General features: G+C 38.9%; 1 protein-coding gene across 2 annotated transcripts in view; it reads left to right on the top strand.

Moving 5' to 3' along the window:
- The window catches only part of FAM122C (family with sequence similarity 122C), a 75,248-nt gene extending 62,469 nt beyond the window's left edge, over positions 1-12,779 (top strand). Inside the window, exons 6-12 of one of the 2 annotated variants that reach the window (XM_012001325.1) lie at positions 2,730-2,773; positions 2,872-2,926; positions 4,909-5,001; positions 5,409-5,497; positions 6,706-6,767; positions 10,652-10,748; positions 12,258-12,759. In XM_012001325.1, coding sequence (XP_011856715.1) covers positions 2,730-2,773; positions 2,872-2,926; positions 4,909-5,001; positions 5,409-5,497; positions 6,706-6,767; positions 10,652-10,748; positions 12,258-12,384 — 567 coding nt within the window. In that variant the 3' untranslated portion in view covers positions 12,385-12,759. Of the gene's footprint in view, positions 1-2,729; positions 2,774-2,871; positions 2,927-4,908; positions 5,002-5,408; positions 5,498-6,705; positions 6,768-10,651; positions 10,749-12,257 lie in introns of both variants that reach the window. The other variant, XM_012001326.1, reaches the window with a different exon arrangement.
- Positions 12,780-16,515: the final 3,736 nt, after the last annotated feature.

Below are 16,515 nucleotides of genomic sequence, written 5' to 3' on the forward strand. Positions count from 1 at the left end.
CCTGTAGTCCCAGCTACTCGGGAGGCTGAGGCAGGAGAATGGCGGGTACCCAGGAGGTGGGGCTTGCAGTGAGCCGAGATGGCGCCACTGCATTCCAGCCTAGGCAACAGAGGGGAGACTCCATCTCAAAAAAAAAAAAAAAACGAGTGCAGTGGCTCACGCCTGTAATCCCAGCACTTTGGGAGGCTGAGGCGGGAGTTCAAAACCAGCCTGGCCAACATGGTGAAACCCCGTCTCTACTTAAAATACAAAAATTAGTTGGGTGTGGTGGCAGGTGCCTGTAATCCCAGCTGCTCAGGAGGCTGAGGCGGGAGAATCGCTTGAACCCAGGAGGTGGAAGTTGCAGTGAGCTGAGATCGTGCCATTGCACTCCAGCCTGGGCAATAGGAGCAAAACTCTGTCTCAAAAAAATAAATAAATAAAATAAAAAGCATTAATTTGGCCAGGCGCAGTGGTTCACGCCTGTAATCTCAGCACTTTGGGAGGCCAAGGCAGGCGGATCACGAGGTCAGGAGTTCAAGACCATCCTGACCAACATGATGAAACCCCATCTCTACTAAAAATATAAAAATTAGCTGGGCCTGGTGGTGTGTGCCTGTAATCCTAGCTACTCGGGATGCTGAGACAGGAGAATTGCTTGAACACAGGAGGCGGAGGTTGTAGGAGCCGAGATTGCACCATTGCACTCCAGCCTGGGCAACAGAGTGAGACTCCATCTTAAAAAAAAAAAAAAAAAGTTTTTTAATTTTGATGAAGACCAGTTTATCTATTTTTTTCTCTTGTTGCCTGTGCCTTTGGTATCATACCCAAGAAATCATTGTGAAATCCAGTGTCATGAAGATTGACCCTCATGTTATCTTCTAAGAGATTTAGAGTTTTATCTTTTAAGTTAAAGTCTTTAATTCATTTCGAGTGAATTTTTACATAGGGTAAAAAAAAGGATTAAACTTCATTCTTTTGCATGTAGAGCTCCAGTTTTCTCAACATCATGTGTTGAAAAGATTGTCCTTTCCCCATTGAATGGTCTTGACATCACTTTGAAAATCATTTGACCATATATTATGTGAGGGCTTATTTCTGTGCTCTCTATTCTGTTCCATTGCTATATGAATGTTATTTTTATTTTTTATTTTTTTAGACAGAATCTTGCTCTCTGTCATTCAGGCTGGAGTGCAGTGGTGCAGTTTCAGCTCACTGCAACCTTTCCCTCCAGGGTTCAAGCAATTCTTGTGCCTCAGCCCCCTGAGTAGCTGGGATTACAGGCGTGTGCCAGCACACCCAGCTACATTTTGTAGTTTTGGTAGAGACGAGGTTTCACCGTGTTGGCCAGGCTGGTCTCAAACTCCCGACCTCAGGTGATCCGCCCACCTCGGACTCACAAAGTGCTGGTATGCATCTGTTCTTATGCCAGAACTACACTGTTTTGACTATGTAGTTTTGTAGGAAGTTTTGAAATCAGGAAGTATGAGTCCTCCGGCTTTGTTCTTCTTTTCAAAGATTGCTTTGGCTATTTGGGGTCCTTTGATATTCCATATGAATTTTCAGATGGATTTTTCTGTTTCTGTATAAAATGTGATAGGGACTTTGGTAAGGGTCGCATTGCATCTGTAGATCATTTTGGGTAGAATTGTCATCTAAACATTGTCCCAATCCATGAACATGGATGTCTTTCTATAGGTGGGTTATTTAAAAAAAACAAAACTACTTATGTGAAAATGATACTTGCATATTAATAAAAAGTCAAATAATATAGTAATGTGCAAAGGAAGAAAGAACACATTACTGCAGATCTCACTACTCACTGATAACCACTGTTAAGTTTCTGGTGAACATCTTTCTGAGCACCTCTGTTACAATTTTATATAAATAGGATCCATTTGTCTCCCATTTAATATGTAATAGTTGTTTTTTGATGTCAACGACTAGATTTAAATTATGTTTGTCTCATCATTTACTTAAGCAAACTTATCCTGATAGGCATTTAATTTGTTGTCTGTGTACTGTGAGTAATTTTTATTAATATCATTGTATTAATGGCTATCCATAGCTATTGTGGACTAGTTTCTTCTCTGTCCTAGTAGACCTTTAAAAAGTTCAGAGAAAGCTGTAAATTTTGAATGCTTAATGTTTTTGCTTTTGAATAAAGAAAAGTACAAAGTTTTGACTGGGCGTGGTGGCTCACGCCTGTAATCCCAGCACTTTGGAAGGCCGAGGCGGGTGGATCACGAGGTCAGGAGATCAAGACCATCCTGGCTAACACGGTGAAACCCTGTCTCTACTAAAAATACAAAAAATTAGCCCGGCGTGGTGGCGGGCGCCTGTAGTCCCAGCTACTTGGGAGACTGAGGCAGGATAATGGCGTGAACCCGGGAGGCGGAGCTTGCAGTGAGCAGAAATCGTGCCATTGCACTCCAGCCTGGGCGACAGAGCGAGACTCCATCTCAAAAAAATATATAAATAAATAAATAGAAAAAAGAAAAATACAAAGTTTTTCATCTAATCAGGTCCTGCATATCTGATGTACTGTAATGCACAAGTAATAGATCTTTGGTGTGATAATTTGTGATGCAATAAAGGGTAGAGAACCAGATACTTGTTTAGAGATTTGTTTATTCTCTAGTTCTTCTATAGCCCAGTGAATAAAAATAATGGTGCATCCAAATGAAATCAAATTTTATAAAACCATAGGAATGGGTATTCAGTTTATTCTCATTTTCCTACCTTTACAGGAAGAAGCCATGAATTTAATAACTAGAGAAACAATGTATGAATGGTGAGTACTGTACTTTGAATTACTATTCTCATAATTTGTGTATTTAATTATATCTTTTCTTTCAGATAGGCAAACTGCAGTTTTTATTTCTTTTGTAGGAAAATACAAACTGAGATACAGATAAGTCAATCTTGGGAAGAAGGTTTGAAACTGGTATGGTATTATAACTTCAGTTTTGTAGAAAATTTCAAATTTTTACTGACTTGCAGTGTTGGCATATCTAGTTTTGCTGTAATTTCTAGAAATCTAAGCTCTAGTTTGAAACGAAAATTGTATCTGTTGCATAAATAATTTTTGAGTGCTCTTTTTTTTTTTTTTTTTTTTTTTTTTTTTTTGAGACAAGTTCTCACTATGCTGTCCAGGCTGGTCTTGAACTCCTGAGCTCAATGGATCCTCCTGCCTCAGCCTCCCAAAATGCTAGGATTATAGGCTTGAGCCATTGCACCTAGCCCTTGATTGCTCTTGAGAAATACTTCATGATTTACTCATAAAAATAGCTACCATTATTTGAAAGTGGAGTTCAAAGTAAACAGTTTTGTGACACAAAACCATAGCTGCTGTGGACCAGTTTCTTCTCTGTCCTAGCAGGCCAAAAAAAAGTTCAGTCGCACTAGTTAAAGTGCTTAGATAACAAAACAATAAAAGATTTCACTCCCTTCTCAATAATTTATGAACTATATATTAGAGACCACAGACAATAGACTTACTAGAAAAGTATTGCATTTTTATGCCTGTGTATTAGTCCATTCTCACGTTGCTATAACGAAATACCCGAGACTGTGTAATTTATAAAGGAAAGAGGTTTAATTGACTCACAGTTTTGCATGGCTGAGGAAGCCTCAGGAAACTTACGATTATGGCAGAAGGCACCTCTTCACAGGGTGGCAGGAGACAGAATGAGTGCCAGCAGGGGAAATTCCAGATGCTTATAAAGCCATCAGATCTCGTGAGAACTCACTCACTATCACGAGAACAGCACTGGGGAATTCACCCCCATGATTCAATTACCTCCTACCAGGTTCCTCCCACAACACGTGGGGATTATGGGGATTACAGTTCAAGATGAGATTTGAATGGGGACACAGCCACACCATATCAGCCTGTAACACATTCTCCCACTACCATTTTAATATAAAACCTTTAATTTAAACATACTTAGAATTTAGTTTCATCTCTTGTTAACATTTTTAAATGTCTGTGTGCACATTGTGGTTACCTAGTTGTGGTAGCTGAATGATATTTAGTGTTCTTTTCTATGGACATCCCAGATAGTGACAAAACAAGTACTGAGCTGAAATTTGAATAGGAGAGATTCTAACTAATGTCAATCTTCAGATTTGGGAGTTATTCGATACAGAAATGGATTGTCAACAGAAGCAATGGCATCTTATTTTCCTTTGAGCCCTGAGTACCTTACATGGGCAGTTATCCCTGATTTTGGAGTAGGTCTGGGAGAATGAGTAGATAATCTCTGGAGCCTGTCGCTGTTCATGTTTTGGTGCTAATACAATGGATTGATACTGCTGGAGTCCTTTGGCCCAATTCTAATTACTTTAGGTACTGGCATGGATGAGTAAGAGAATCTGTAAGTGTGTTAGGAAGAGGAAGGGTACATGTAATACACACTTGGCTTGTTTTAGAAAGAAAAGGGCAGATTTTAAAATCCTGAATTATGAAGTACTGGTTTTGTCTATGCAAAATCTAGAGACAGTTTCCATAAATGTAGTTATTCCTGCTGTCTCATTTGCATCTTAGTTCCAGTCAAAACCTTTTTGGTCCTTTCCTGGACGTAGCATTATAGTTTTCAATAACAAAGCACAGGTCGAAGCAAAGAGAAGAGCTCAAATTTAGGATTTGTGTTTATAGTATTGAGCACTCACATTCTAGGACTTTCTGGCATGCTGGGAAGCCCCTCAATCACCACATAGCTCTCATTCCCAAAAGAGAAAAGGGTACCTTTGCTTATTGAAGTGAATTTTGGGTTCCCTGATTGCTTTAGGATGGTGAGAGCTCTTCACCATGGTGCAGCCAGTGACTCAGTAGTAAGGACTCACTTCCCTGTGCAACAGGTATCTCAAGTATTTGGTTAATAAACAATTGGTGCTACAATTGTACACTGCTTTCTGCTTACACAGAATGACAACGGCTCACAGAAATCATCCTCTCTAAAGTGCATTGATTTAACACCAGTATCCTCAATGGCTTCTTCCATCAAGAAGACTGGGAAGGTAAGAAAGGAATACCTAAAAGTCTATGTCCCTTGAAATATTTAGGAAATATTTAGGAACATTAATGGTCACCAACAAAAATCTTTTGGGGGATATATTTTGTCACAGTACATCTGATTCTAACTAACAGTTTTCCCTCCTTTTTCATTTCTTCAAATATTACTTATATGTAATAAAATTCACCAACTTTATAGTATAGGGTTAGATTAATTTTGGTAATTGTGTACAATCCTGTAGCCACAACCATAATCAAGATATCAAACAGTTCCCACCCTCAAAACAATTTCCTAATGATCTTTTGTACCCCAGTCTCCCTCCCCACCATCCCTGCCCCTCCCTAGGAAACCAATGATCTGCTTTCTGACAAAAGTGGCAGTTTTAAAACCTCTGTTCCAATTTGATTTTAGCAGTGTTTCTCTCCATCATTACAAACTTGTGTGAGTTGCACTGGTTCTCCTTCAAGTCACATTCCCAGTCCTACGCAACAATACATCATGTAAGTTTATGTTGTATGAAAATACCAAATTGCTTATAAAACAAGAATTATAGAAACTTAAAAGAAATAATAGCTCCAAGTTTTGTGCCAACCAAAGAAGTGACTTCTTTTTAGGGAAATTAAAATGTCATTGTTTCGGCCGGGCACGGTGGCTCATGCCTGTAATCCTAGCACTTTGGGAGGCCAAGGCGGGCGGATTACCTGAGGTCAGGAGTTCAACACCAGCCTGAGCAACATGGAGAAACCCCGTCTCTACTAAAAATACAAAATTAGCCGGGCGTGGTGGCTCATGTCTGTAATCCCAGCTACTCGGGAGGCTGAGGCAGGAGAATTGCTTGAACCCAGGAGGCAGAGGTTTGCGGTGAGCCAAGATCACGCCATTGCACTCCAGCCTGGGCAACAAGAGCAAAACTCCATCTCAAAAAAAAAAAAAAAAAAAAAGTCACTGTTTCAGTTTATCATTTTGTATATTGAAAAAGTCAGGTGACTAAGAACATAAGAAGAATTTAGTAATTCCTTCACCCTGCTAATACATAATCTTTCTCTAACCAAGTTTGTTAATAAGGATCAGAGCTATCTTTAGAACTTTAAACAACTTCAACCGTGATTCTCACCTTCATTCAAGGCAAGTCCCAGCCAGGACTGTAGGTTTTTGTAGACTCTAGGATTCAAAATCCTGAATCCTTGAGAATTAGAAGATAGTTTGCTCCTAAGGCATTCCTGTTTTTACCCATATGTAAAGAAAAGCAGTAAAATGGCTGGGCGTGGTGGCTCACACCTGTAATCCCAACATTTTGGGAGGCCTAGGTGGGTGGATCACCAAAGGTCAGGAGTTCGATACCAGCCTGGCCAACATGGTGAAACCCCGTCTCTACTAAAACAATACAAAATTAGCCGAGTGTGGTGGTGCATGCCTGTAATCCCAACTACTTGGGAGGCTGAGGCAGGAGAATCGCTTGAACCCAGGAGGCGGAGGCTGCAGTGAGCTGAGATTGCACCACTTCTCTCCAGCCTGGGTGATAAGAGCGAAACTCCATCTCAGGAAAAAAATAAAAATAAAAAACAAAGAAAAGCAGTAAAATGATGTAATGCCACGTCCTATACAGAGTCCCGTTTTTGTGTATGTCCTTAGATCTGTTATAATGAAATAGTCATGCTGATTTTGTTAAAAAATATTTCTTATAATGATCATGATGATTTTATTTTAGAAGAAGTCAAAATCCTACCAACATTATTAGACCAAGTATCCTTGGACCATTAAAAAGAAAAGGTACTTTTATCTACCAGCAGAAATAAATATAAGTTATTTTATAAAATATCTAAAATAAGGCCGGGCGCGGTGGCTCAAGCCTGTAATCCCAGCACTTTGGGAGGCCGAGGCGGGTGGATCACGAGGTCAGGAGATCGAGACTATCCTGGCTAACATGGTGAAACCCCGTCTCTACTAAAAATACAAAAAACTAGCCGGGCGTGGTGGCGGGTGCCTGTAGTCCCAGCTACTTGGGAGGCTGAGGCGGGAGAATGGCGTGAACCCAGGAGGCGGAGCTTGCAGTGAGCCGAGATCACGCCACTGCACTCCAGCCTGGGAGACACAGCGAGACTCTGTCTCAAAAAAAAAAAAAAAAAAAAAAATCTAAAATAAAATGTTATACAAAAATTTATTTTTAAAGGCTTTATTTATTTAAAATATATTTAATAAGCTATTAGAGGCCTTTCATTTTATGCAACTAGAAATATGTATAAGGATATTTTGAAAACTCTAAAATGCTACATAAATGTGAAGTGAGAAATTTAATTCCAATTTAGTTGGCTATTATGATTTTCAATATAATTCACCAAGCTAGCTATCTTCATTACTTTCTAAAACAAGGTAGAGAATAAATGAAAGAATGAACAAATAGAGTGAGTCAGTCATCAAGTATTTTGCTGAATGTCAACCCCTGCCTCACTGCCACACACACACACATTGCTATCATATGAATAAGTTGACACAAATTAGATCCACTTATAACACTAAAAATATATATGAAGGTGTATGTTCTTTGGTGTTTAGTTTCTTTATGGGAGTTATTTTTGGTTAAATATATGGAAAGTGACCCACCTACTCAGTAATAAAAGGGCAGTGGAAAGAACGGAAGGGTTTTTTAAAAACTCCTATGATCCTGGATCCCACTTCTCAATGGTACCTCACTAAATTATGCTCTTCTTCCTTTTTTTTCCTTTTTTTTTTTCTTGAGACAGAGTCTTGCTCTGTCACCCGGGCTAAAGTGCAGTGGCACAGTGTTGGCTCACTGCAACCTCATCCTCCCGAGTTCAAGCAATTCACCTGCCTCAGCCTCACCAGTAGCTGGGATTACAGGTGCCTGCCACCATACCCGGCTATTTTTTTTTTATTTTTTATTTTTTGTATTTTTAGTAGAGACAGGGTTTCACCATGTTGGCCAGGCTAGTCTCGAACTCCTGACCTCAGGTGATCTGCCCACCTCAGCCTGCCAAAGTGCTGGGATTACAAGCATAAGCCTGTATATTTAGTACAATGTTTAACTACCATGGGGAGGGGAAATGGTTTTGTGAAAAATCTATTAAGAAAGAAGAGTAAGAAGAATAAGAAGAGGAAAGAAACTGAAATATGCTTTAATGTTCTTTGTGTATTTTGGATTAATTAATGGCAGTCTTCCTAACAACACAACATAACTAACTCAGCATGTACTTTTTGTATTCTAAGATCAAGGGCTAGATAAATTCTGGAAAACACTCTTTTCCAAAGTAAGCACATTGTTTTATGAAGATGCTTCAGTTACTAAGCTTAGGGGTCTTTTACCTGTGCTGTGAAATTTGGGCTAGTGTTGAAAAAGTATTCAAATATATCAGGAGTTTAAGAGCTGTTAGAAGTCGAGGGTCAATTGAGTATTTAAAATAAAGTACGCTTAAATTGAGGAATGTTTTACCAGATTAAAATAGTTCTCCTTTTGAGACATGTATACATAAATATGTTATCACATGAAAAGCATCTGGAGTTTTCTTAGAATTTATGATTTAAAAATGATTTTTATAGATCAATTTTGACATAAAAGATGTGGTTTCTGCCCAGTGTCTTTGGAGATGTGACCCGTCTCACACTTGGTTTTCAGCTGCTCTGAAAGAGGACTGCCTTATTTCTTTGAGGTATCCCTGACGGAACTCCAAAGCGAATTCTGTATATACCACCTAGTCCATATTTTAAGTCATACCCCACCCTCCAAAGCATGCCCTATACAAATGTGCTGAAAATTCATTTGGCCATTTTTGGCCAGATACAATAACAGATAAACAGAAATTGAAATTTATTCATATATTTTGGAATATGCATATTCATTTGGGAAACAACAAACTATGTCCTATTTGGACCCCATTAATACAAATGAAATGTAGGAGAAAGATAGCATAAAAATAAAAGAGAGGTCCTGAGGCAGGGGGCAGGGGGAACTAAAAAGAATGAGGATTCTGTGAAGTGAGATCACGATTAGCGTCTCCAAAGCATATGAAGTCATATTTTATGGTGAGAAGCAGCAGTTACTTCCATCAGGAATAAGTGAGAACATGGGCCGGGCGCAGTGGCTTATGCCTGTAATCCCAGCACTTTGGGAGGCTGAGGCGGGAGGATGACTTGAGGTCAGGAATTCAAGACCAGCCTGGCCAACATGACAAAACCCTGTGTCTACTAAAAATACAAAAATTAGCCGAGGGTGGTGGTGCGTGCCTGTAATCCCAGCTACTCAGGAGACTGAGGCAGGAAAATCGCCTGAATCCAGGAGGCAGAGGTTGCAGTGAGCCGAGATCACACCACTGCACTCCAGCCTGGACAACAGAGTAAGACTCTGTCTGAGAAAAAAAAAGGAATAAGCGAGAGTAAATAAGCCTTCATATCGGAATACTGCAGAAATTGGGCAGCTATAAATATCGTTTGACAAGTAATGCTGGTTTTAGCAAAGAAAGACCTAATTTTCTTTTACGAGGAATTTGTTTTGATTTGTCATGTTTTCAATGTTAAACCAAAAAGGAGAGCTGAGTAGTTTTTCTATAGTGACATAAATGTAATCTGGCAAGGCACAGGACACCAGACTTCTTTTAAACTTTATGAGCCATAATTACACTTCTGTGGAAGGTCTATGCAATATCTTAATGGTGACCTTAGTGTTTTATCATTCCAATAGAAGTTATGGGCTTAAATGTCAGTTTTGCTCAGGTCCAGAAATGGTTATCATATGAATGTGAAACACTGTGCAGATTTTAGCATTTACTTCAAGGCAAAGATTACAGAAATGCAGTTTTTTTTTTGTTTGTTTGTTTTTGTTTCTTTTGTTTTGCGATTAGATGTTCTACCTTAGTCTCTAAAGATACACTTATTTTGTTCCTTGTGTGCTATAAAAGAACTTATCTATTTACTTCATTGTGTACATTTAGCAAAATAAAGATAGCAACAATCTAAAGTTTTAAAATAAGGAATGACATTAAACTCATTAAACAGCCTTACTACATAGCTATATCAAATCATCTTGCAGGGCCGGGCACAGTGGCTCACGCCTGTAATCCCAGCATTTTGGGAGGCCGAGGTGGGTGGATCACTTGAGGCCAGGAATTTGAGACCAGCCTGCCAACATGGTGAAACCCCATATCTACTAAAAATATAAAAATTAGCTGGGCATGGTGGTTTGCGCCTGTAATCCCAGCTGTTCTGGAGGCGGAGGCACAAGAATCGCTGGAACCTGGGAGGCGGAGGTTGAAGTGAGCCCAGATCGTGCCACTGCACTTCAGCCTGGGTGACAGAGCGACTTCTTCTCAAAATAATAATAATAATAATAATTAATAATATCACCTTATAGAATTTAGTTAATAATATAATAAAATTATAATCACTGAAAACAAAAAGTAAATCTAAAAATATTATATACAGTACAAACCCAATTTTATTTAAAAAACAATCGTGTATACAACATATTCAAAAATTACTAAAGAATGGTTATGTCTGAACAATGGTTACTTAAAATTGTTTTCTTTGTGCTTTTCTGTATTTTATAAATTAATTGCAGTGAATAACTATTACTTTTGCAATTAAAATCATAATAAACATGTTAAATACAACATAATCTACCTTGATCTACTATATTGTCATAGATGAAATGGCATTTCAATATCAACCAAAAAGGATTTTCCAAGGCACAACCAACATACTTTCTTCTGATACTTCCCAACTGTCAGAAAATAATGGGTGGTGAGTACTAACATGAGATTTTAAATATTCATTGACCATTTTTACTTGTTTTTTAAGTCTACTTTGGCTATTGTATGTATTCCAGAAGTATGGTATATTATTAACTATTCTTAGAAGTTTTAAAACTAATATTCCAGGCCAGGCGCAGTGGCTCATGCCTGTAATCCCAGCACTTTGGGAGGCCAAGGCGGGTGGATCATGAGGTCAGGAGATCGAGACTATCCTGGCCAACATAGTGAAACCCCGTCTCTACTAAAAATACAAAAATTAGCTGGGCGTGGTGGTGTGTGCCTGTAATCCCAGCTACTCGGGAGACTGAGGCAGGAGAATCGCTTGAACCAGGGAGGCAGAGGTTGCAGTGAACGGAGATTGCGCCACTGCACTCTAGCCTGGCGACAAAGTGAGACTCTGTCTCGAAAAACAAACAAACAAACAAACAAAACTAATATTCCAAATGGATGCTATAAACTTGAGTTATTTTATTTTCTTTTTTTCTTTTTCTGAGACAGGGTCTCACTCTGTCACCCAAGCTGGGAGTGCAGTGGCACAATCTTGGCTCACTGCAACCTCCCCCTCCCAGGCTCAAGCAGTCCTCCCACCTCAGCCTCCTGAATAGCTGGGACCACAGGTGTGCACCACCATGCCTAGCTAATTTTTGTATTTTTTATAGAGATAGGGTTTTTCCATGTTGCCCAGGCTGGTCTCAAGCTCCTGAACTCAAGCAATCCACCTGCCTTGACCTCCTAAAGCGCTGGGATTACAGGTGTGAGTCACGTCACCTGGCGGAGTGTTTTTCTTATGAGATGTATGTGATACTAATATATGGTGGATGCATTTTTAGAAGTGAGATTTTGGCATTAGATGAAGAGATACTAGAGAAATACATAAAAATGCATCATTGGAAAAAGTCATCTTCTGCCTGTCTTTTCTTCCTTGGATTTTTGTCTACCTTGTTGGATTGAGAGTATTATTGAAAAGCATGCCTAAGAAAGCATGTTTTAGTGATAAAAACAGGAAATACCAGAATGGATTTCTTTTTCTTCCCTTTTTTTTTTTTTTTAGACGGAGTCTCGCTCTGTCTCCCAGGCTGGAGTGCAGTGGCGCCATCTCAGTTTACTGCAACCTCCACCTCCTGGGTTCAAGCGATTCTCCTGCCTTAGCCTCCTGAGTAGCCGGGACTACAGGTGTGTGCCACCACACCTGGGTAATTTTTGTATTTTTAGTAGAGACCGGGTTTCACCCTATTGGTCAGGACAGTCTTGAACTCCTGATCTTGTGATCCACCTGCCTTGCCCTCCCAAAGTGCTTGGATTACAGGCATGAGCCACCGCACCTGGCCATGGATTTCCATTTATTGTTACTGGTGGTTTCATTGTATGACTCTTACAGAACTTTGCCTGTGACAAGTGCCAGTTGTTAGTCATATATTTTGCACTCATGTGTAGAAAAAGCAGAGTATGCAGACAGATCTCTTGAGTTCTGCTATCAACGAGTGGCATTTTCTTCTAGTCTATTTCCAGCTACTTTTGATGGAAACAACAGCAATGCTGGGTCTTTTGGTAATTCATCAACTGAAATCGGCACTGTCACAAACTCTCCTTTGTCACCTTCTGATACTGGTTCTCATTTGTTCTAGTAGTTGAACTTTCAACTAAATGGTTCACCCATCCCAAGACTTTCTCACCAATGGAGAAACACACACATCAAGCAAACCAAGTCAGAGCAATGAGAATTGTACTTTATAATTTAAACTATCTCCTATTTATCTTTTTTCCTCAATTTCCTAAAATTCTATTTATCTACAGAACTTGTGTGTACAATTTTTGTGTATGTCCTTAAATTCAATGTAATAATATTTTCAAAGATGTTTTCCAAATAAGAACTACATTGAAGATACAAGCATAAATTGTTAGGCTGCTATTGTCTAGAAAATGCTGTACCTTAACTTTTTAAAATAATCTTATGAAACATAATTCTGATAAAATATAATTGTTCAATTAACAAAGTAAAATGATGTTTGACAGTTATGTACTTAATGGTCCATGCTAGTCTTTAATGCTATTTTCAGTAACTACTAGCTTCCACTTGGTAAAGAAAAGTCACATATCAAAGGCAATTTTTATGACTGAGTTGTACCATACTGATCCAAGGATTGCTTATTTTGCACATGAATCCTTAGATATTCAATTTTTGGGGAAGCAGTAGGTAGAAGAGCAAGATGAATTAAAGTTAACTGAATAGAAAGAAAATAATATGTAATTGAGGCTTCACTCAATTTGTACTCAACCCGATTAACCCTGACTAATTTCGTATTCTAATTAAGTGTGGAAAAATGTTGACAAATTGTAGTCTTTTACATTTTTATCATTTACGTTTTATTCATCATCATGACTACTGGTTTGATTAAACACAGGCTTAATATGTTAGGGCTTTTCTGCCAAAATCGTGCTTCCAGTTGTCCCCTAAGGGCTGTAAATGTTTGTTTAAACCCTGATTTTCATTTGAAAGTCTTAAGGGTTGTTTTTTTTTTTTAAATAGGAAAAATTGTGTGTTAAAAAATTTAAATTAATGTGCTGTAAGTAATTGGAGGTAGTATTAGCATTTTGAAAAACAGAAACATATTCTCGAGAAATGAAGCTGAGAATGGTTTAAATTGCCTCAGCTAATAAGACAGGAACAATTATCTAAAATACATATAAAAGACTTTTTTTTCTTTTTGTCAGAAAGAATCAGAATGATAGAAATCTGATGTGGGTATGCTGCCATATGGGAAAAAGACTGTGGCACTAACAATTTTTTGACACTGACCCTGATGGAACTAATCAGAATTGATACATAAGTGGGAGAAGATTCTATTCAATTATGAATAGATGAAACCAACTATTTATAAAATGACTAGGATCATGATGGTCTCTTGAAACTGGGACAGGATTCTATAAATTGGCTAAGAAAAAGAAAACTATAAATATTGCCTTTGTTACTTGCTTCTTTACTTGCCAGCTATTTAGTGGACCAGTTATGAGAGGGGCCCCTCATGGAATGAGGTGTGGTGTGGTTGCAGTGATGTTTCTTGCTGAAACTGTAGATCATTGACAGACAAAGGTTCACATGTACTATTGGCACCTTAGCCAAAGAGAATTTCACAGAATGTTCAAGCACAAGAACTAAGGATGCAGAAAGTAACTAATGGGGATAAGACTACCACTCAGTTGTATGAGGAACTTTTATCAGCAAATCTTGGTAATCTCGACTATCTCAATATACTTTTCTCAACTCAGACAATTCCTTTCCCTCTATTCAGTTACTTTTTTTGAGACGGAGTCTCGCTCTATTGCCCAGGCTGGAGTGCAGTGGCATGATCTCGGCTCACTGCAACCTCTGCCTGCCAGGTTCAAGCAATTGTCCTGCCTCAACCTCCGGAGTAGCTGGGATTACAGGCACATGCCACCATGCCCGGCTAATTTTTGTATTTGTAGTAGAGATGGGGTTTTGCCATGTTGCCCAGGCTGGTCTTGAACTCCCGGCCTCAGGTGATCCACCCACCTTGGCCTCCCAAAGTGCTGAGATTACAGGCATGAGCCACCCAACTCAGCCCTATTCAGTTAGTTTGTATTGATTTAGCTGTACACTAGGATGCCACAACTCACTATAATATGCTCAGACTCAAGGATTCCATAGTTGGTTCTTCATTCTGTTGGCTTTTGAGCTTGTGTATTGAGAGGATCCATTTCTAAAACTATTTTCCACTTATTGTTGATTTTTAGACCAAAATGATTGTAACTTTTACTTGCTATTCTGTGTTTGATTTTTCAAAATTATGGTGAGGCGGCCGGGCACAGTGGCTTACGCCTGTAATCCCAGCACTTTGGGAGGCCGAAGTGGGTGGGTCACCTGATTTCAGGAGTTCAAGACCAGCCTGGCCAACATGGCAAAACCCCATCTCTACTAAAAATACAAGATACTAGCTGAGCATGGTGGCAGACACCTGTAATCCCAGCTACTCAGGAGGCTTAGGCAGGAGAATCGCTGGAACCCGGGAGGCAGAGGTTGCAGTGAGCTGAGATCACGCCACTGCACTCTAGCCTGGGCGACAGAGTGAGACTCTGCTCAAAGAAAAAAAATTATGGTAAGGCTATATTTTGTCTTTCTAAACATGCCAAAGAATTATCATATCAGTTTTCTATAGTGAAGGACATATATTAGTTTCCCAGCGCTGCCATAACAAAACATCACAAACTGAGTGGCTTAAACAATGGAGATTTATTGTTTCACAGTTCTGGAGGCTACCAACCTAAGATCAAGGAGTCAGCTGGGTTGGTTGCCTCTCGAAGCTCTAGGGAGAATCTGTTCCATGCCTCTCTCCTTGCTTTTGGTGATTGCTGGCAATCCTTGGCTTACAGATACATCACTCCAATCTCTGCCTCAGAGAGAATCACAGGATTCTCTCTGTGTCCTGTGTCTTCATATGGCCTTCTTATAAAGACAACCAGTCGTTGGATTTAAGGCCCACCCTAATCCAATATGACCTCATCTTAATTCCATTATATCTGCAAAGACCCTGTTTCCAGATAAGGTCAAATTCACAGGTCCTGGGGATTAGAATTTCAAGATATTTTTTTGAGGACACAATTTAACACACAATGGTATAATTTTAGAATTTTGATTTTGCTTGTTTCATCTTTCCTAAATTAGTTTTTTAAAATTGTCTCTCCTATAACTCATCTTAAAAATGTGAGAACAAGAGGTGACTATAAAGCATCATTATTAAGCCTTAAATATGTGTTCAATAAAGTATTTGTATTTTACTTACAATCTTATAAAAGAGCAGTGCTCCAAATTTACCCTAATGATTCACTGATATTCAACATGAAAACTCACTGTAGTAATGAGTTGGGTTCTCAGATCGGGAAAAAATATATATGGTTTGTAAAATTTATAATTACCAAATCAACCAATAACATTTATAATTTTAAGTATATTCAATAAATATCTAATGAATACTTTCTATGTACAGGAAACTGTACTAAAACTTTTATGATATATGAGGATGAGTGAGATACCTTATCTGTCTTCAAGCAGGATAACTAAATACCAAAATAATGATACAAGACAGTCTATGATAACATGACTATAGATACACATAAGAAAAGACACTTTTACTATAAAAATAGGATATAAAGCTAATACTGAGATAATGTAATCTTAGTATTCAGGGATTTTAGAAGTCTTTGAATCTACCTGTCAATGCAGAAATCCTTTTAAGAATTCCAGACAGATGGCCGGGCGCGGTGGCTCACGCCTGTAATCCCAGCACTTTGGGAGGCCGAGGCGGGTGGATCACAAGGTCAGGAGATCGAGACTAACATGGTGAAACCCTGTCTCTACTAAAAATACAAAACTTAGCTAGGTGTGGTGGCACATGCCTATAATCCCAGCTACTCAGAAGGCTGAGGCAGGAGGATTGCTTGAACCAGGGAGTCAGGGGTTGCGGTGAGCCATGATCATGCCAGTACACTCCAGCCTGGCAACAGAGTGAGACTCCATTTCAAAATAATAATAATAATAATAATAATTCCAGACAGATTATTTTTTAGCCTTAGTTTGAAATCTTGTAGGAATGGATGGACTCTGTCACAAGACAGTTCATTGTATTGTTGGACAGCTCTCATATTTAGAAATCTCTTACATTAAAAGGGGGGATGAGTGTAAAGTTTGTATTTAGGTGGCCTGTTTCATTGGCTCTTTAGAATTGAGACAAATCAAATGA

This window comes from Mandrillus leucophaeus, unplaced genomic scaffold, assembly GCF_000951045.1.
Source record: "Mandrillus leucophaeus isolate KB7577 unplaced genomic scaffold, Mleu.le_1.0 Scaffold659, whole genome shotgun sequence".
Taxonomy (NCBI): domain Eukaryota; kingdom Metazoa; phylum Chordata; class Mammalia; order Primates; family Cercopithecidae; genus Mandrillus; species Mandrillus leucophaeus.